The sequence below is a fragment of the Trachypithecus francoisi genome, unplaced genomic scaffold (assembly GCF_009764315.1).
Source record: "Trachypithecus francoisi isolate TF-2019V2 unplaced genomic scaffold, Tfra_2.0 Lachesis_group3, whole genome shotgun sequence".
NCBI classification, from domain to species: domain Eukaryota; kingdom Metazoa; phylum Chordata; class Mammalia; order Primates; family Cercopithecidae; genus Trachypithecus; species Trachypithecus francoisi.
Window position 1 is genome coordinate 126,036,969 of NW_022681468.1, and position 19,261 is coordinate 126,056,229.

The 19,261-nt window shown below is 49.1% G+C and overlaps 2 protein-coding genes across 8 annotated transcripts in view; both read right to left on the reverse strand.

Annotated features, from left to right (window-relative positions):
• Window positions 1-6,883: 6,883 nt before the first annotated feature.
• FBXL22 (F-box and leucine rich repeat protein 22) lies at window positions 6,884-16,257 on the reverse strand. 2 transcript variants are annotated; one of them, XM_033189838.1, is made up of 2 exons: window positions 10,856-16,257; window positions 6,884-7,362 (listed from the first exon to the last, which is right to left on the reverse strand). In XM_033189838.1, exons 1-2 carry the CDS (start codon window positions 11,371-11,373, stop codon window positions 7,035-7,037), a joined length of 846 nt encoding a protein of 281 aa, XP_033045729.1. In that variant the 5' UTR covers window positions 11,374-16,257; the 3' UTR covers window positions 6,884-7,034. The 2 variants fall into 2 exon arrangements, with proteins under 2 accessions (XP_033045729.1, XP_033045728.1); XM_033189837.1 differs by having other exon boundaries at window positions 6,884-7,961.
• Window positions 16,258-17,042: 785 nt separating this feature from the next.
• Window positions 17,043-19,261, reverse strand: part of USP3 (ubiquitin specific peptidase 3) — a 90,374-nt gene continuing 88,155 nt past the window's right edge. For 5 of the 6 annotated variants that reach the window (XM_033189836.1, XM_033189831.1, XM_033189832.1 and 2 more), the window contains one exon: window positions 17,043-17,847. In XM_033189836.1, the coding sequence (XP_033045727.1) occupies window positions 17,682-17,847 (166 nt within the window). In that variant the 3' untranslated portion in view covers window positions 17,043-17,681. The remainder of the gene's footprint in view (window positions 17,848-19,261) is intronic. The other variant, XM_033189830.1, reaches the window with a different exon arrangement.

Genomic DNA, 19,261 nt, shown 5'->3' on the forward strand with positions numbered 1-19,261 from the left:
AGCCCAGAACACGATGAGCTTCCAGGCTGGTCTTGCTCTCACGGCTTTTTGACCCATTCAGAAACATTCCTTTACACTGAGGGTGGGCTTTACTTGGAAATAACATAGCAGGGAACCATGGGGTTCTAGGAGACCCCTCCGGGTTGGAAGCCCCTATTTTCCATTGTTCTTCTGTCATCCTGGGTCTCTCTCACTTTGTTCCCTCAGCTGCTCCACCCCTCTCAGCACCACCCATCCTTCTCTGGACAGCCCCAGCTAGCTAATGTGGAGGGCGACTCTACCAGACAAGGAGGAAGAGGACCACAGTAATGTTGTCTGGCCCTTCCTGTGAAGAACCTGCAAAGACAAAATGAGCATGTGGTGGAATTAAAGAACAGGGCAGTTTACAGTGTGTCTCTGTGGGGAGGGCAGCCAAGGGGAAGGGGTTACAGAAAGGCCAGCTACCGCTAACAGGCACTTAAGTGTGTATCAATAAGTGAATGAGTGGGTGAATGTGTGAATTAGCGTGAGAACTGACGAGTGGCTTTCACATCCTTGAATGATGGAATTGTGCAGAGGGCTGGGGAAGGGGTTACCTTCTTGGTGCTCAAACTCAGCCAGCCCCTGCAGGCCCTCAGTGCTGTGTGTGTGTTCAGCAGCATCAGGGTGAGCGTGTGTAAGCATGTGTTTCTGGGGGAAGGGGCCGTCTTGAGAGCAGTTGGAAGGGCTCTGGCTTCTTGGAGTGTGTGCGGGAAGACAGGCAGGCCCGTGGACAACGTGTCTTCCTCAGCTACAGCCAGTTCATGCCACAAGCTGCTTGCACTGTACTTCGTGGACAGGGTCTTTGCCGATAACGTGCTCAAATGACGTGCCAGCCAGCCAGCCCTCTGCAGGCAGTTATTTTTTTCCACAAGGAAGATAGAAGGTGTATATTTTCAAAAAGAAATAGAAAAATAAGGTTTTGCCAGCTAAGATAATGTGGTAAATGGATCTTTCCTAGTGAGGATATCTAAATATTTAGAATGGTGACATCTTTGTTTTATTGAAAAAAGGCTTCAACTAGACTTGGGTCTCAGGGAGGGACTACAGCTTTTGGGGGAACCCCCGGAGGTCTGGGTAAGGATGAGCCTCTAATACCGATCTAAGAGCGTAGTCAGTAGCATCGTTGAAGGGCTCTGGGCTTGAAGCCCTCCTGCTGGGAGTGGGAAGGTCCTGCCTGGGCCTCTGGACCAGGAGAGAATTTCTCTAAGAAAAGAAAGGCACCTGTGCTGCCAAGATCCTGGACGAAGCCAGGAGAGGCCTCTTAGGGTCTTCTGAGCCGCTTCCTACGTCCCTCTTGCTGAGCTGGGCTAAGGACATGCAGAGCAAAGGATATATCTGCAGTCTCTAAATTCAAAATAATGCCTCACCCTGTGCCGCTGCCACAGTTTGCTCTGGACTGAGGGGCAGGAGCACCCCCAGAAGACCAGCACTCATGGTTGCAGGTCCTGGGCTCAGGACTAACAGACAGCTGCTCAAGTTTGACCCTGTAAGGGGAATCTGCACAGTGCCATGGTTTTATAACGCACACTGTTCCTTTGCCAGAAACCTGTTATTTCCTCATTGTCTTGACTTTTTTCATTTTTGCTAGTTGCCCAGGCTGGTCTGGAACTCCTGGCCTCAAGCGGTCCTTCCACCTCGACCTCCCAAAGTGCTGGGATTATAGGCGTGAGCCACGGCGCCTGGCCTCTCTTGACTTTTTGAAAATTCTGGAAGAGGGGGAAGCACAAGTCTCTGATCTGAGGAGTTGAAGTGGGCCTGGTCAGGCGCTTCCCTTGGTTCACTTTCAGCTTTTTTTTTTTTTTTTTGTTGAGACGGAGTCTTGCTCTGTCGCCCAGGCTGGAGTGCAGTGGCCAGATCTCAGCTCACTGCAGGCTCCGCCTCCCGGGTTTACGCCATTCTCCTGCCTCAGCCTCCCGAGTAGCTGGGACTACAGGCGCCCGCCACCTCGCCCGGCTAGCTTTTTTTTTTAGTAGAGATGGGGTTTCACCGTGTTAGCCAGGATGGTCTCGATCTCCTGACCTAGTGATCCGCCCATCTCGGCCTCCCAAAGTGCTGGGATTACAGGCTTGAGCCACCGCGCCCGGCCCACTTTCAGCTCTTACAGAGGCTTAGGCAGTTGTTTGCTGGCCTCATTCACTTAACAAATACTTGGCAGTTTTTATGACCCTTAAGCAGTCTCAAGAAAACTTTGACCATCAGTTTTTAAAATTTAAGATTTCTAGCCGGGCGCGGTGGCTCACGCCTGTAATCCCAGCACTTTGGGAGGCCAAGGTGGATGGATCACGAGGTCAGGAGATCAAGAGCATCTTGGCTAACACAGTGAAACCCCGTCTCTACTAAAAATATAAAAAATGAGCTGGGTGAGGTGGCGGGCGCCTGTAGTTCCAGCTCCTCGGGAGGCTGAGGCAGGAGAATGGTGTGAACCTGCGAGGCAGAGCTTGCAGTGAGCCGAGATTTCACCACTGCACTCCAGCCTGGGTGACAGAGCAAGACCCCGTCTCAAAAAATAAAATAAAATTTAAGATTTCTTCTGACATCCTTCAAAGTACGGCTTTGTTCTGGGCCTCCTAGCTTTGTGGCCTTCGCCCAGGACTTGTGGCCAGATGAAGCCTACATCTGGTGAGTTTGGTTTTTAGCCAGAAGCAGATCTTGGGCATTGAATCCTAGAGCTGGAGGGAACGTCTCTAAGGGGTCAGATGATCTCTGCCTCTATAAACCAAGAATCCAAGGTCAGGAGAGGGAAAGCTGGATCATAGGTGTGTCCTGGCTAAAACTGGGAGCCTTTGCTTCCCGTCAGCGTGCCGTGGTAGAGCCAGGGGGGCTCAGTCACTTCCCCTCCAAACACTCATCCTGTGCAGAAACAGGCCAGTGTGTCCCTGTAAGACAAGCCTCAGAGCACCACCTCCTGCCAGCAGCCTGCTGCCTCCTGGGAAGGATCTGGAACCCTTGACCTAAGAGCGTGTGGCCCTGGTCTCTCTGCCGGCGCTGGGGCCCCTGTGCAGACCAGCAAAGTGGTCACAGGTCAGCCTCCAGCCAGGGAGCAGTGTCCTGCCCCAGTGGTGAGGTTCTTCCTGCTCTCTCCCACCACCTTATCCTGCATGTGACCATTCGCTGCCTTGGCCAGACCTTAGAAAGAGCATTCCAGGAGTTGAGGGAAAGGCTGTGAGGGCACAGAAAATCCCAAGCCATTTCTGGGTGGCTCAGGAATATAATCAGGCTCCCATCAGCCCTGGCTCACCCCTTCCCTGGAAATGCCTAGGGCTTCTTGACCTTTGCCTTTGCTGTGCCGTGCCTGCCAATGGGAATATCCTCCTTACGGTTGGAACCTGTGGGAGCTGGGGTCAGCCCACAGGCCCAACTCAAAAGCTCCGACTGCCACAAAGGGTGCCTGGCTTACCCACAGATAGACCTGGCTTGCTTCTTCCCAGTGCCTGGAATGTGTGCGTTGTACCAGGCACTCAACTTTTCTAGCCCCCAAGGATATGAGGGTACCTCCCTCTATCCCTGTCTTCCAGGCACTGCACATTTAGACATAATCTCATAACAATGTCACAGAGAGGGTAATGGTCCCATTTTACAAATAAACTGAGGCTCAGAGATGTCATATCTTGTCCAAAGCTATGGATGGCAAAGCTTGGAGATCACTCAAGAATACCCCTTCAACCTCAGCTGCATGTCTCCCAACTAGGGCTGAGTCCCTCCAGGTAGGGCCTGGCCCAGCCTATGGCCAATACCCAGTAAATGCTTGTGAGATGAAATAGTTGGTGGATTAAGCCTGCAGGGGGCCCTTTTTTCTATGCTAACCTGAGTTTGAAAGGGTTGTTTTTTACTTTTTAATTTAGTGGTGAAGGGGCACAGAGATTCCATGCCCTCCCTGGACATGCCACCCTCCCTCCAGGAACCTCCATGCATGTAGCTATCTGGAAGCTCCAAAAGTGGTTTTGTAGATAAAGTGAAGTGTCGTGCTCTGTTAAGTGCTTTGCTCATGCCTGGTGGTGGTGAACAGTGTCTGTGAGAAGGCAGAGTGGAGAGCCATGTGTCTCCATCAGTGCCCACCCTCTGGGGGCACCTAAAATGACCCTTCGCTTCAGAACCCAAAGCTCCTTTGGCTAAGGTGGGGGCCAATTTGGGTCCCTAGAAACAGCACTGGACACAGCAGCACTGCTTGAGTTCTGTGATCACTATGCCTTGGGATGCAGGGGAGTTACTAGGCATTGGAGGGTTAACCTGGGAACTTAACCTCCTCTACGAAAGAGCTTCCATGGGAAAGGGGGGTCATCGGGGAATGCAGGTTGCCCCATTCTAGCTCAACCTATAGTGACCTCTGCTTTACATAATCACAATCCTTACAAACACCCCAAAAGCAAGGTTCCCTTGTCATCTTTAATACTCAGATCAGAAAACTGAGGTTTGCAGAGGGCCGATCTGTCCTTGGTCACAGGGCTAGAAAGTGAGGGACATGGGATGGAAACCCAGATCCATTAGATCCTGAAACCAGGCTCCTGTTGTTCTCCAGGCTAAGCCACCAATTTAGGACAAATAGAACATGCTGGGAATTGGGGCTTATTGGAGATGATGAAAACAAAGGCCTGAGGCTTAAGTGGCTCTGTTGTAGACAAACATTGAACCCCCTGGAAGCCTGAGCTTTCTTTCAACAGTGTTCAGAGTAATGGGAGAAAAATTAATTCCCAACAAGGCCTCTCCAGAGTGCAAAGCAATGGTGGGCAAACCGGGAAATCACCAAAAAGCAGCCTGGGTCTCACAGGCTAGTAGCAGGGTCCTGCCACTCCACCGCAGCTAGTGGTGTGACAGAGCTGGCTCTCCTGACATAGGGATTAGAAGGGATTATGCTGGGCCAGGGCTTACTGTGGCTACCCTGTTTTTGGAGTAAGCACTGCCCCAGCCAGGAGCCCTTTGGCAGTCCCCAGAGGGGCTGGGGTGGGACAGGGTGCTGCTTGCCTGTCCACATGTTCTGCTTGGAACAAAATCCAGAGCCGCTGGGACTTCACCTGACTCCCATCTGTATATGGGGCCCTGGTTCCTTCTGGGGGTACATTGGGCTGAGGGGGAACGTTCATCTCTTGTTTCATCCTCACATTAATCTGTCCATCCACTGCTACCCCCATCCCTTACCGTAACCAAACAAAGCAGGTGCAGATGTTTGAATTAACAAAAGCGAAGTCTGATAACAAAAAGTAAATTTATTACCCAAAACTAGTAAAGGGGGAAGTAGCCAGATTGCTATTTAAAGTAACTGCTTCAATTTTTAGTGGGGAAAGCAATTTTTAGGGGTTTTTAAAGGGAAGACTGGATAAGGAAGACATGCAAGAACAAGAACTGGGCTGAGTATGATGTCTGTGTGTTTTGTCCTGGTGGCTAGTTTGGGTTTCAGTCCACCTGGATTTCGGATTGACATTATTTTAACAGTGACCAGGTTATTAATTAACCATTTTGAAGTAATTTTTGGAGGTTTGCAGCTGGGTCTCCAGACTTGGTCTGTCTCAAGACTAGCCCCTGAAACTTCTAAGACATCGCACAATTAAATAGTAGCATACAGTTAGATAAATGAAAAGGGAGCATATCAGGTGAGAAAGGGGAGGGATGTGGAGTCGATTTTAAGGCTAAGGAGAAAGGCTTTTGAGTTGCCTCAAGGTTACATTTTGAAACCCAAGAGAATGGGGAAAAAAAGGTTTAAAATGCATGAAGTTAAGCTGCGGGCTACGTTGCTTCTCTGATATCTGCTACTCAGCTTCCCTGCTCATTCACTCTGCCCCAGTCACTCTGATCTCCTTGCTGTTCCCCTAACACATGAGCCATGCCTGTAGTCCGCGGCCTCTGCACTGCCTGTTCCTCTGCTAGGAGTGTCTTGGCCCCCTGGCTCACTTCATACCTTCAAATGTCATCTTCTCAGTGAGGCTTACATTGGTCAACCCTTTCTCAGAGGCTTCACTCCACCCCCCAATCTCTTGCCAGCAATCCCTAATAGCCCTTGTTACAGCCTGCACTTTTTTCCAAATACTTTCTACCTTCTTTTTTTTTCTTTTTTTTGAGATGGAGTCTCACTCTGTCGCCCAGGCTGGAGTGCAGTGGCGCGATCTCGGCTCACTGCAAGCTCCGCCTCCCGGGTTGACTCCATTCTCCTGCCTCAGCCTCCCTAATAGCTAGGACTACAGGCGCCCGCCACCACGCCCTGCTAATTTTTTGTATTTTTTTAGTAGAGACGGGGTTTCACCGTGTTAGCCAGGATGGTCTCAATCTCCTGACCTCTTGATTCAAACGTCTCGGCCTCCCAAAGTGCTGGGATTACAGGCGTTGAGCCACCGCGTCCGGCCCTTTCTACCTTCCTATATACCAGTTACCTGTTGCCTCTTCCCCCACTAGAAGGTAAGCTTCATGAGAACAGAATTGGTCTTTTTCCTTGCTGTTTCCCTATTTAAGCAATAAATTCAGGAACCTGTGAGTAGGGATCAAGCTGCTCTTTAACACAGAAGAAACACCTGGCCTTGGATGGGTGAAGGGCTTTATCGCAGCTGGCGCTGGGTGGAGCCGGAGTGTGAGCAGCGCCCGTAGTGCTCCTCGCCTCTTCCACTAGCCCAGAATCCTCCCCAGTGACCCAGGACCAGGCGGCTGCGGGGGGGCCGAGAGCCTTCACTAAATGTGACACATCAGTGACTACAGCCCTGAAATTGAAATTGGAAGCCCAGGCTTGTGTTCATGTCCAGCAAATCCAACAGGTGAAAAATCTAGCTTGTCATCAGCTTATAATGGTTCCATTTTCAAAAGCTTAGCCAGGGCTGCTGGTTTTGTTTTTAAATGTTTGAGGCTTTTTTTTTCTTCCAAATCATTTATTTTTCCCTTACGATATGAGAACAGTAGAAAATATGGGTAACTATGCAGTTTATGTAAGCATTCAACAACTGGGAGCGAATTTTCTACAATTGCGAGTGCAGTCACTCTGGGAGCGCATCAGCCCCAAGAAAGGTGGGCAGGCAGACGCGCGTGCGGGCAAAACCTCAAAGAGGAGCGGCTCGGGAGCTCTTTTTGCCCCTGCGCCCCTGCTTCCCCTCCTCCTGCTTTACCGAGATCACTACCGGGGGCCTTGGAGACGGCGGTCCCCAGAGCACTCCGGAAGCCGGCCGGTTCTCGCGGGGTCGCTCCGCCCGGAGGCTCTCCAGACCCCTGCGCGCGGCAGCCCTGGCCCTCGTCACCCCTGCGCGCAAGCCCGCGAACTCCGAGTGCTCAGGTCCTCTCCACCGAGGTGATTTCGATTCAACGGCGATCGGAGTCCCCGAGGAAGGTGCAGGCGCCTCCCGCCGCCGTGGGGAGGGCACAGCAGAAAGCCTGGGGCGTAAGCAAGAGGGGAAAGGAGGTGGTGTTGAGTGAGAACCAGCCGAGTGTTTTCCAAACATCCATTTAATCTTGCGTTTATACTATATATAAAATCTTAACGTGAGGTAGGCTTTCTTATCCCCACTGTGCAGACAGGGAAAATGAGGCTCAGAAGATGCGGTGGTGGTCTGCATGGTGGCAGAGCTGGGTTCGCAGCCAGGACGGTCTGAGGCTGCGCTCCTTCCCCGGGGACTGCGTGGGGCGGTGTCTAGCGCGGCAGAAGCTTGCCGAGGGCCGCGGCGGGCGCGCGCGGGCGCGGAGGCTGGTCGGGCAGCATGGCGGCACTGTGCTCTGCCCTCAGGGCCAGGCGCGGGCACGCGGCGCGCAGGTGGCGCAGGCCGGCCGCGCTCACGTTGCGGCAGAAGTCCACGTGCAGTGTCTGCAGCGCGCGCCCGTCCGCCGCCACGGCCGCCAGCGTGCGGTTGGTGACGCGCGCGCAGTTCTCCAGGCGCAGTGCGCGCAGGCGTGGGCAGCAGCGCAGGAGGCGGGCCAGGCAGTCGTCGGTGACGTGGCCGCAGCCCGACAGCGTGACAGACGCCAGGTTGGGGCACCTGTGAGGAGAGTGCGGTGACCCGGGGCTCACTGGCTTGTTAAAGCCACCCAACCGCCCCGGGGACTGGGTGGACTCATTTACTGAGGAGGACTCGGGCCCTGCGAGGTGAAGACACTTGGCTGCGATGACACGGCAGGGTTCCACGTCGACTTTCTGGCCGACCCATTTTCCCTGTTCTTTCTGCCCCTGCACCCCACCGTACCTTCATTTGCGTGCGTTCTTGGCTCGTAGCCTCGGGAGCCCTAGTGGGAAGCCCTGAGCCCGGCCCAGCAGAGTTCTGGGGCGGCTGTGGACAGAGGGAATGCCGGTTCTAGGAGCCACAGCCCTTGCCTCTTTCACTCTGGATGTGCTGCCTTGCAGGGGAGCGGTGCGTGGCGACGGACTGCTCCAGTCTAGCTTCAAGCCTGAGGCCCCTGAATGTCCCGGCGGGACGTGAGTGGGAAGAGGGATTTGTTTCCTTGGAGGTGGCTTAGTGACAGGCCCATCCCAACCCTCGAGGCGGTGGGGGCACGCGTCAGCCTTGAGTCCGGGTTCAGCTTAGTTGACTAGAGCTGTTTCTGCATCCCCTGGGCCACCAGCCTGGAAAAGGGCAGGGATTGGAGGCAGCTAGACGCAGGCCCTGAGCAGGGACAATCAGGGACACCCACCCAGGTGGCTTGCCCAGAAAGCTTGGGGGAACCCTCTGCTGCAGCCTCACCAGCCCCTCCCAACAAAAAAAAAGATCTTGAGCCAAGTTAGACTTGGCTTATCACCATGTCAGTCACTCACAGAGCCTTCGTTTGCTCTGCGTGGGGGGAATAATGTCTATCACTGGGGTTGGGAGGAGCCTGCAACGGGGCCTTCCACAGGCAGTCATAACCCGCTTTCCCTGGAAACAAACGGGACCAGCCTGCTTCCAGTCCAGAAGGACCGACTAATAGGCCAGGGCCTTGGCTCCCCGCAGCCAGAGGGAGCTAGAGTCTGGGCTGGGGAAGCGTTTCCCTTTCCCCGTCAGCCTCCCCTGCAGCTCCGTGACTGCCCCTGGCTGGGCCAGCTCAGCTCCTTTGTGCCTGGGGTGGGAAGTAAGGCACTAAAATATGCTGGGCGCAGCCAGGTGTCACACCGAACCCAGGCCTCCTTCAGGTTCATGCGCCTTCGTTAGTCACCCCGTCAACCTCTGCACCCCTAGTTTTGTAAGTGAAGAAACTGGCCCAGGGAGCTCAAGTGACTGGCTGGTGACTGACTTGCTGTCAAACCCAGGACAGATGTCTGAGCCTTGCTGAGCGCCACTTTCTCATTTGTCAAGTGGGAGGAATTGTTACCTTCAAGGTGGTTATAAGGATTAGGTGTTTAAGCCTCAAAGGTGTTGGGTGATCTTTTCCTCTAAGAATCTTTGGAATAATTCTGATACAAGGAAGAAACAAAGAGTGACTGTCTTCCTGCCCAGCCATCCTCAGCCATTCCTCCCGACCTGAGCCGAGTGCCAGAAGAACCAGATTCGGTAGACGTTCATCAGTACCTACTATGTGCCAGGTGCCACTGTGTCATTCTCTTATTGGATAAGAAAAATTTAGCACATTTTACAGAAGGAGAAATGAGGTTGCAAGAGTTTAAATATTTGAGCTGGGATCACATGGTTGGACGAACTGGGTGACCCAACAGAGCCCTGACAGCAAAGCCTTTTGCTTTTTATGTGACAGCAGGGCCCCTTGCTTGATCAGTACAGTGGCCTGGGAGGTCCACTTCACACCTGCAGGTTTGGAGCATTAAGCTCGGTTCTCTAAGAATGGAACAATTTCAGGACATGTTCTGCCATTCGTGCCCCGCCCCTCGCCATATCACTCTCTAGTCTGATTCTTGGGCCTTGTTAAGCCCATCAAAATGGCCTTGTCCAGTCAGGGCCCAGCCCCAAGCCCATCTTCTGTTTTCTCCCAGCTCAAAAGAAAGGTGGGGTCACTACGCTGTTTCCTTCCACTCCTGTAGTGCTGCCAGCAAATAGCAACTATGAACTTGGGTGGCAGTAAGCTGGCTGAGCCTAGTTTTCCATGAACAGCAGGCCCAGTTTGATCAAGGGAGTGTTTTCCCTCAAAGGCAGCACAGGACTGGCAGAAGCTCAGTGAGAGGCTGGTTGAGTAGCTCCGTGTTCTTGCCTGGGTCACTATACCCATGAGGCTGGGGCCATGGAGGGAGCCTGGCCTGGTGGTTCAGCGTCTATGTCTGGGTCTGGGGTGGGGTTAGCAGATAAACACAAGATGTACTTGGGACATACTTATACTGAAATATTCACTGTTTATCTGAAATTCCTATTTAACTGGGCAGCCTGTATATTTGCTAAAATCTGGCAACCCTAGACTGTGGGCAAATTACACCACCTCGTGGAGCATCAGCGTGCTAATTTGAAAAAGTCACCCTCCTTAGTAGGAGTACTGTGTAAATCAGTAATTCATCTACCCCTGGAGCCTGGTTTGGCTTAGCTGACCCCAGCACCCTGGCTCCCCCACCTCTCTTTCCTCCGCATCGTTTCCCAGGCCTCGGGGGCTGCTTGCTAGGCCTAATGGAGGGGTGAGCTGATTGATGCATCTGGAAGCCTTTTCCCAGAGCCTGACCTTGAAAATCCAGGCCCACCCAGCACTTAATGACTACCAGTATGGAGGCCCCACTTCCTGGTGTTTGCCTGAAGCAGCTCCAGGACCTGTGAGGCTAAGAGGAGGATTAGCAATTGTTTCCCTCTTGATTTTATCATCTCCTGGGAACCATGCTTTGGGCGGGTCTGGATGTCTGCCTTGGGCCTGCCTCATCTGAGGCACCCCGAAGGTGGAGCCATCTTGGTCTTGTAATTTGCTCTTCCCTGCCCCCCAAGAGGGAAGCCAGAGCTAGCGGGGCCAGCACTGCTCAGGAGGCAAGGTGGCCTACCTGTCGCACACCTGGAGGAGGAAATCATTGACCAGGCGCTCGTGCCGGCTGCAGATGCTTCTCTGGAAGGCACTCTTGAGCCAGTCCTCGATGCTGCACACCTGCACGCGGCTGGAGTGCCAACAGATGGAGAGACTGCGGAGTGCCGGGCCCAGGAGGAAGTTGTCCTTCTGGAGTTCAGTGAGGGAACGGAAGTGCAGCAGGGACCAGAGTGCGGGGTCCTCAAACACGTCGTGGAGCTGGGAGCAGGTCCTGGCGAGGCTCTTCCTGCTGTCCTTGTCTAGGAAGGAGAAGAGGTGCAGCAGGCACTCCCGGTTGAGCTGGGTTATGTGCATGGTGAGCAGTGGCCACATGTGAGTGCAGCTGCAGCCAGGGGACGGGCTGACCTGCCTGCTCTCCTCCTCCCCAGCTCTGGGCCGGTGGACATATATGGTTGAGGAATGGTGTTTATTTTTGGCTAACAACTGGTGCTGCAGCTCTGTGGAGGGGTGAGGGAAGAAAAGCCAGGACCCAGACATACGTGCGGCAGTCTGTGGTTCGGCTTCTGTTCAGAGGGATTGGAGGTCCTGGCAGAAAAGGAGTCTATTGAAGTTACTTTCCTTAAAAGGGATTTTTTTCCCCTTTAGCTGACAATGGTGTTTAGCTGCAAGCACTTTTGGCTTTTCCCGAGGCGTTTTCTTTGGCGGTGGCAGTGGCGGTGGCCAGGCCAGCTCTGTCTGGCTTTGCAGTCTCTACTCACGGGGAAGGAGTCTAATTGTAAATGTTAACTGTGTTGATTTTCTAGTACATCAGTGTGGAATCTTTTGCTCCACCCTTACTAGGAAGAAACCTGTTGTGTGTGAAGAGCTAAGGGTGACAGTTGTGAGTTGTGAGCAGAGTACACGGCTGCTGCCTCATTTCTGTTGTTTTTGTGCCATACAGTAATTGTCTCCAGGCTAGGCTAGTTGGCCTTCAAGTCCTGCTGCTTGCCACCAGGCAGGGGGATTTTCCTGGGCCTCCCCAGCAGCTAGATTTTTACCCCGAGTTGTTTCATAAGATTTTACTGAAGTAGCTTCTTTCCAAAGTTGTGTGTCTGTGTTTTATTGGTGTTTTGTGGTTGTGTAGTTTTGGTCAAGCAGTACTGAGTGTGTGTTTTAAATTTAAATTTACTTGGCTTTACATTTTCTCACTGGTAAGGCCTTCTACTATGTATGTATAACCTGTATTTCCCAAAATGTCAGGATGGATGAGGTAGCTCTTAATGTGAAACTGCTTGAAACAATTTTAATATTTTAGTCCATCTTTGCCTTTGACCGCACACCATCCACTCTGAGTGCCCTCTGTTCCCTCTTGGAGAAGCCAGTGGGGCCACCCCCGCCCTCTGACTCAACTCTAGTCCAAGTTGCCTGGAGGTGTACTATCTGTGAAGCTCCCCCTTCCTGAGTACCCGAGGCCTCACGATATGGCAGACCCGTTTCCTCATGCTGCTTCGCTCCCAAACCCAGGACCCAAACTTCACTCCCTTCTTTGAATCACAGGCGTTGTTTTTTGGTTTGCTTGGGGGATGCTGATATGGTGCAGCTGTATAGGCCACGTTCTGCCTAGGCAATAGTGAGAAGAGAACAGTTTTTCCTCTGCCAGCCCAGGGACCACCACCTCAGTGGTTACTTTTGCTTGTTCTCCCATTTGGAACAAGAGGGAATGGGAATCTTTTTGTTTTCCCATAGACACAAATGAAGCAGCCTATGCTGAACTCACTTCTGGAACTAAGGTTTGGTCAGGGCTGGTGCAGCTTTGCCTTTAAAGGCAGAAAGCAGTCAAGCAAAGAAGAAAGTAGCCATTGTCAGTGGCTTTCCCGAGAAGCCAGCCTCAGCTGGTGCCCCTGTGCCTCCGTTACTCCACTGTGCCAAGATGAAGTGCAGCAGGGGAGGGGGGTTCTCTTAAAAACAACCCAAGGAAGGGGAGCCAGCTATTGCTGCTATTTCAAGCTCATCGATGTAGTGCTCAATTATAGCTGACACCCTAATTTAGGCTCTGTCTAGGTGTACTTCTCCACTTAAAATGGATGCTGTAATACCACAGGTGGTGTTATTAGAAAGCTGCATTATCTTCACTTTCCCTCCTCAACCCTCTGCAAACCAGTGCTTTTCAGAGGGTTGACCCTTAGGAATAGGTGGTTCTTTCAACTTCTTGCAAGGCCAGAGCGGTACTTGTGCCTTCCACTGAGTAAGAGTCACTGCTTCAGCGTGGCTTCCAAGTTGCACTACTGCAGCCCTGCTGGAATGGCAAAAGATTGGCAGGGAGCACATTTAGAGCCTTGCCCCTCTGCTGTTGCTCCAGGTAGGCTGCAGGAAGCATCCTAGACTACCAGGGCCAGGGAGAACATGCTCCTGCATGCTGCAGAGGGTCTGAGGCACAGCCAGAGGAGGTGACGAAGCTCTGCCCCTTTGGCCTTGTCCAGAGCTAGGCTGTTTGGCAGCAGTGACAGCAACCACGCAGCCTCTGACCAGCACAGCTGCCAAAAGAGAATGTGCCCCACGGAACAAGGATGCATGACAGTTTGAACTGCAGGAACCTGTGTCTTCAATTTTAGAAGACTGACAAGAACAGGCAAAGGACGAATGTCAAAACAGGGTTCCGTCTGCAGGAGGCATGGGGGCAGAGAGGTAGTCTACAGGAACTTAACTGTAAGCAGGATGTTTGTTTAACAGCAGTTATTTGCCTGTTTTACCTTAAAAGATGACCAATATCCTTTGCTCAGAACCCCAAAACTCATGCCTCAGGGTACAGTCTAGCTCTAAAGGGGAGGGAAGGGGCCTTATTTTTGTAAGATCAGTAGTCACAAGAGACTGAGGGTGATTTCACTGAGCAAGGGTGAGTGGGACCTCAGGCACCTGACTGCAGGCACTAATCTCCCAGCCATCACTTTGCCCGTACAGGTCACATCATCCTGTTCCAGGTACAGCAGCTCCAAATCGTGGGGATTCTGTAAGAGCTTCCTACCTGTTGACTGAGGAGGCCCACAAATTGAGTAAGTACATCATCATTTATGTGGCTCCACTGAAAAAAGGTGTTCAGAAATAAGTCAAAAGGAAAGAGAACAGACTTTTAATGATACTTTTTAAAACAGTTCAGGTTGGTGAAGCAGAAAAGGGATGTGATTACAATTTAAATGAATCAGTCACTTGCACAATTAATCTTCTTGGCATCATACACACTGGGTTTTAATGGAAAATGATGACATCACAGCATGACCAGCGCTCATGGAAGGCAGTCTAGAGTCCATCACGCTCACACCTGAGGGGAAGGCACTGCACCCACTGATGAGACGCAGAGACCTTGGACTACAGACGACACCACATGCCCACTTCTTCCTCGCCTGCCTATGGCTACTCTTAGTCACCTGGGACCCAGGCCTTGGCTACAGGAACACTTTTCCCATGGGCTTTTCCAGGGCCCAAATAAAGAGGCCACTTCAGCAACAGAGGGTACAGGAGAGAGTTTAGGGGCTGGTGGAGATTAAAGTGGGATAAGTGTATCTAAATAGACTTACGTACACTAAACCAATGGAGAGGTTTGGCTTTAAGAAATAAATATGTCCCCAACCCCAGAAACCAAGCTGCTGAGTAGGTTCCACAGGTGAGATACACATTTAACACTCACTCTGGGCCAGTATACTTGACTGGTTTAATTCTAGCATATTTGTCATCACTATACACTGAGTAGAATACAGTGGATAAGCAAAGGTTTCTCCACCATGGAGAGAGATTTGTGTTGCCACAAACTGTTTCTATCACCCACCTGTGTGGGAGGACTTCTGAGAAAGTTTTCTTGTTCCAAGGAGCCATGTGACTCAGTGCGAGGCCCTGCCTCAGCAGAAGCTCTGAGAGAGAAGCCACATATATTGCTGGAGACAACATGGCACACGGGAAAAGCCCTGAAGAGCACAAAAGATCAGCTTTCAAAATAGGGTGGTAAGGCTACACAGTTAAAATTAAAATACAATAGGCACATTTACATCACTGGTGTTCAAGTGCACAATTCAAATGGATCCAATCACTTTTCTAAAGAATCTTCATACCATTCAAACGTTTCTGTTCAAGTAAAACCAACCAATAAAAACAAATTCAGAGAGAAGATGTGTTCATCTCTTAAGCCAACAGTATCACCTGTCTGAAGACCTCTCTGCCTGACAAAGTAGTCCAATGTTGCTAAAGTTCCATTTGGTATAAAAATACAGCTTTTTTTCACCATCAACTCTGCCCAGGCCCTTACTGTTCAACAGCTGCCCATTCAGAGAGTGAAGATTGAAGGATCAATGCTAGAGGTTACAGCTGTCTACCTTCTAAGCAAAAGAGCCCGGATTCATAGGAGATACTTCGCACGATCACAGGAGACACTCACATTTTAGGTTCAATTAGATGTGGTGGTAATGTGTGATACATCAGATCAGGTTGGAGCTGTCATTTTTGTAGATCAGAACTCATCAAATAGCAGAGTTTCATACAGTTTAACCTAATGTAATTTAGCACTGTAAATTAAGCACACATTTCCCTATTATGTTTTAGGACTCCAAGTTGTAAGACCTAAACATGATGGCAAAGCTTTATTCTTTGGAGTGAAAATTTAGAGCAGCGCTGTCCTACGCTGTCTGCGGGTGCTGAGCACTTGAAATGTGGCTAGTGTGACTGAAGGCACTGAGTTTCTAATTTCAATTTCAATCACTTGTGGCTAGGGGCCATTGTACTGGATGATGTAAGTTTACACATAATTGCAATTTGCTCCTTGTCATCTTAAAGTGTTTAGCAGATGTGTTCTGGGAAGATGTGGGATTTATCCAGTTAATATTAAAATGGAAATGGAGCTACATCTGCTCCTACAACTTCAGATATCCAACCTGAGGGAAAGCCATCAGACTGTTCTTACATTCATAAACTTAAAAATAAAAAATGATCAAGATGTTTTTAATAGAACAGGCTGGGTGTGGTGGCTCATGCCTGTAATCCCAGCATCTTGGGAAGCCAAGGTGGGTGGATCACTTGAGCCCAGGAGTGCAAGACCAGCCTGGGCAACATGGTGAAACCCCATCTCCAGTAAAAATATTAAAAATTAGCTGGGTGTGGTGGTGCCAGCTACTTCGAGGCTAAAGTGGGAGGATAGCTTGAGTCTGGGAGGTTGAGGCTACAGTGAGCTGTGATCATGCCACTGCGCTCCAACCTGAGGGACAGAGTAAGACTCCATCTAAAAAAAGAAAAAAAAAATGTCTGAAAGTTTTGTTGGCTTAATACAAGATACATTTTGTTTCTTGTGGAGAATTGGTAGGCTACGTCTACCAACGCCCCCCCCCAACCAAAACAAAAAAATCAAAGGACTGTCTTAGAACACTTGTAGAAACTACAACTGCTTTCTTTAAATGGGAAATTTCAAATGGTTCCAAATTTGAATTTGAGTTAAATCTTAAATTTCAAAATGGTTCCAAATTTGAATTTGAGTTAAATCTATTTTTTAAAAACAAAACTGGCTGGGTGTGGTGAGGCGAGCAGATCACCTGAGGTCAGGAGTTCGAGACCATCCTAGCCAACATGGTAAATACCCCTGTCTTTACTAAAAATCCAAAAAAAAAAAAAAGTAGCCAGGTGTAGTAGTGAGCACCTGTAATCCCAGCTACTCGGGAGGCTGAGGGTGCAGTGAGCTGAGATCATGCCACTGCACTCTAGCCTGGGCAACAGAGCAAGATTCTTGTCTCCAAAAAAAACCCCAAAAAACAAAACGAAAACTCTACTTACTCAAAATGAGAATACTTTCAACTTCTCCTCTCAGGAGAGGCCAATGAGAGGTGTTAAAACCCAGAGCAGCAAAGATTCTAAATTTTCTCCTGTGGAAGCGCACCCCCCAGTGACAAACTGAAGTGCAGGTGATGAGCCAAGTAAATCCCAGAGGCTCACACCTCTGACTCAGGTGTCAAACACAAGCAGTTAAGTCTAAAATGGACATGCCATTTTAGCACTTCCAGTGCTACAACTAAGGGGGAATGAGAGACTGATTCAAAAAGGAGGCAGACGCCATGGCTTTACCTCACTGTAACACCTATACCATGTCAGTGAGTCACAACATTTTTTTAAACATTACATCTATTTGGTCTTTACTCCCATCTTACCTCCCTGCAAACAAGTATGCCCCAAAACCAAAAAACCAACAAAGAAAGTAATTCTTGTATTTGCAGGACAAGTACAACTGAACCAACAAATTTATTTAGTTAGTGCTGATAAACAGCAGCCTTGAGAGACAAGCAGTAATTACCTGGTCTACTTAATGATGCCCTTTGTTATCTTTTACAGGCAAAAAGAATGATTACTCAGCAGTCACTGTGAAATTTTGTGGGCCACAAGTTGTGTGCACACATGATCCTTGATTTAGAGACAACCTGATCTCCATTACAGCTGTGAAAAGACAGCAGGCAGTTGTGTCACTCTTCACAATAAGGAACATATCTTGCTTTCAGCATGTGAGAGGAACAAAAGCATTGATGTAAATGTGCCTCATAGTGAGAACTGAAAACATTAACATAAAATAAAAAAGTCAAATAAGACTAAGTTCTTAAAACTACATATAAAAATTGAATTATTACAACTAAAGCAGCAAATCAAAACGTCTGCTGAGGTTTTCTGGTAGAACAACAACAAAATTAGTTGGTGCCCATGTTCAGTAAGTCACTACCATTGAAAAAACTAAACCCAAAATAGGAAATTGAAAAGTGCATAATGAAATTAAATCTTGGATCAAGTATTTGTGGAAAACTGGAAATGTTTCTCTGGTATGGTTGATGAATGATGATTTGGAGGAGGTATTAAAGTTTATCTGATCCAGCTTTGGCCTGGCGTTCCACGTAGAAAAGGATGTAGGCCTTTGCCTTCACCACAGTCTCCTCGTCAGTCAGTGTTACAGTACTGTCATTGAAGTGGAACCAGCGGCCTTCGTGAGTTGCGTATGCTGTGTAATGTCCAGAACCAACCCTGTAAAGGCAAAAGACCAAAGGAAAAAAGGACCTCAGAAATCACAAAATGACCTGTAAACTACATAATGTTAGATTTAAATTTTAGTAAGAATACATCCTAGACTTTTAAGATGCTTACTAAACTCATGTTTTTACCTTCCTCCAAACTGACCAGAAATCGAGGGTTTGCCAGAATACAAAGCAGATGGCCCTGGACTAATGGAGAAAATACAGAGGAGGAACTCTCAACCTAACAAGCACAGGTCAAGGCCTACGGAAACATGGAAAACTATGTACCAGGTTTTCCCATCAGAATCTTAGGAAAAAACTAAGCTTAACAAAGAAGGGCACCCTTCTCTGACACTGTGGTCATCGGGGCTCTCCCCTCTCAGCATGACCCACCCACTCACACACGGAATCTTAGAGTCAGCCCTCCAAGAAAGACAGAAGGCCTGCAGGTAGAAGAGACCTTCGTAACTGCCAGGAAAACCCTATTTAAACAATAAAGATCCATCTCATCATTAACTATGCATTTATTGTGATTCAGAATAAACCACCAAAACCAAATTTTAAACATATTTAAGCTTTTTGCATGCCTACAGAATCAAATTTTTGAGAGGAAAGAAATACCAGGAAGAACAAGTAACGTGATCAACCCTGGGGAATTGAATGCAGAAAACCTAGGGGAACTTTAAATTTTTAAATTAGTGCTAATAGTTTCAAAAAGATAGTGCAATCATAAAACAAGAATAGGCTGTTATTGAAAAAGTTGTCAGAAAAATGTGATTGATGTAATATAAATATTTCATGGAGGAGCTAATCTTTTATTTGGATACAGATGAAACCCAAATTGGTGATTTGGAAAAGTTGGCCATGACAGTCCTTAGAAACAGAGACAGAAATCATTAAAGAGTATTTAAGACATGTGGAAGAGAGATCCAGGAAATTCACTATGCATATAATAGGGGTACAGAGAACAAAGAATGGGTTCAGACCTACAGTATAAACATTTTCATGAGCTGAAGGCACCAAACTAAAAGTGTCCCTACCAACTACCAAGCAAGAATACATTTGATGATATTTAAGTCCAAAGATAGAGGATCCTACATACTTCCAAGGGGAAAAAAGCCAGGCGTCTATAAAGTAGTGAGAATCAGACTTGTCCTTCATAACACTACGTGAGTGTAGATGTTACTTTATTGACCTCACAGCTGTGCGGGAAAAGGATTTTCAACATGGAGAGTCGTTTGCCCACATATAGTAGTCTTAAGTTTGAAGGTAGAATAGCAACTCTCAGACCAAAAACCAGGTTAGACCCCTAATACAAACTTTTAGGGAAAAAAATTAGTGTTATTTAACAAGACTTAACATGAGTCTTTACAGTAGATGACATGGAGTAAGTTATTCCAAATAATTTCCCCTTTTGCCCCATT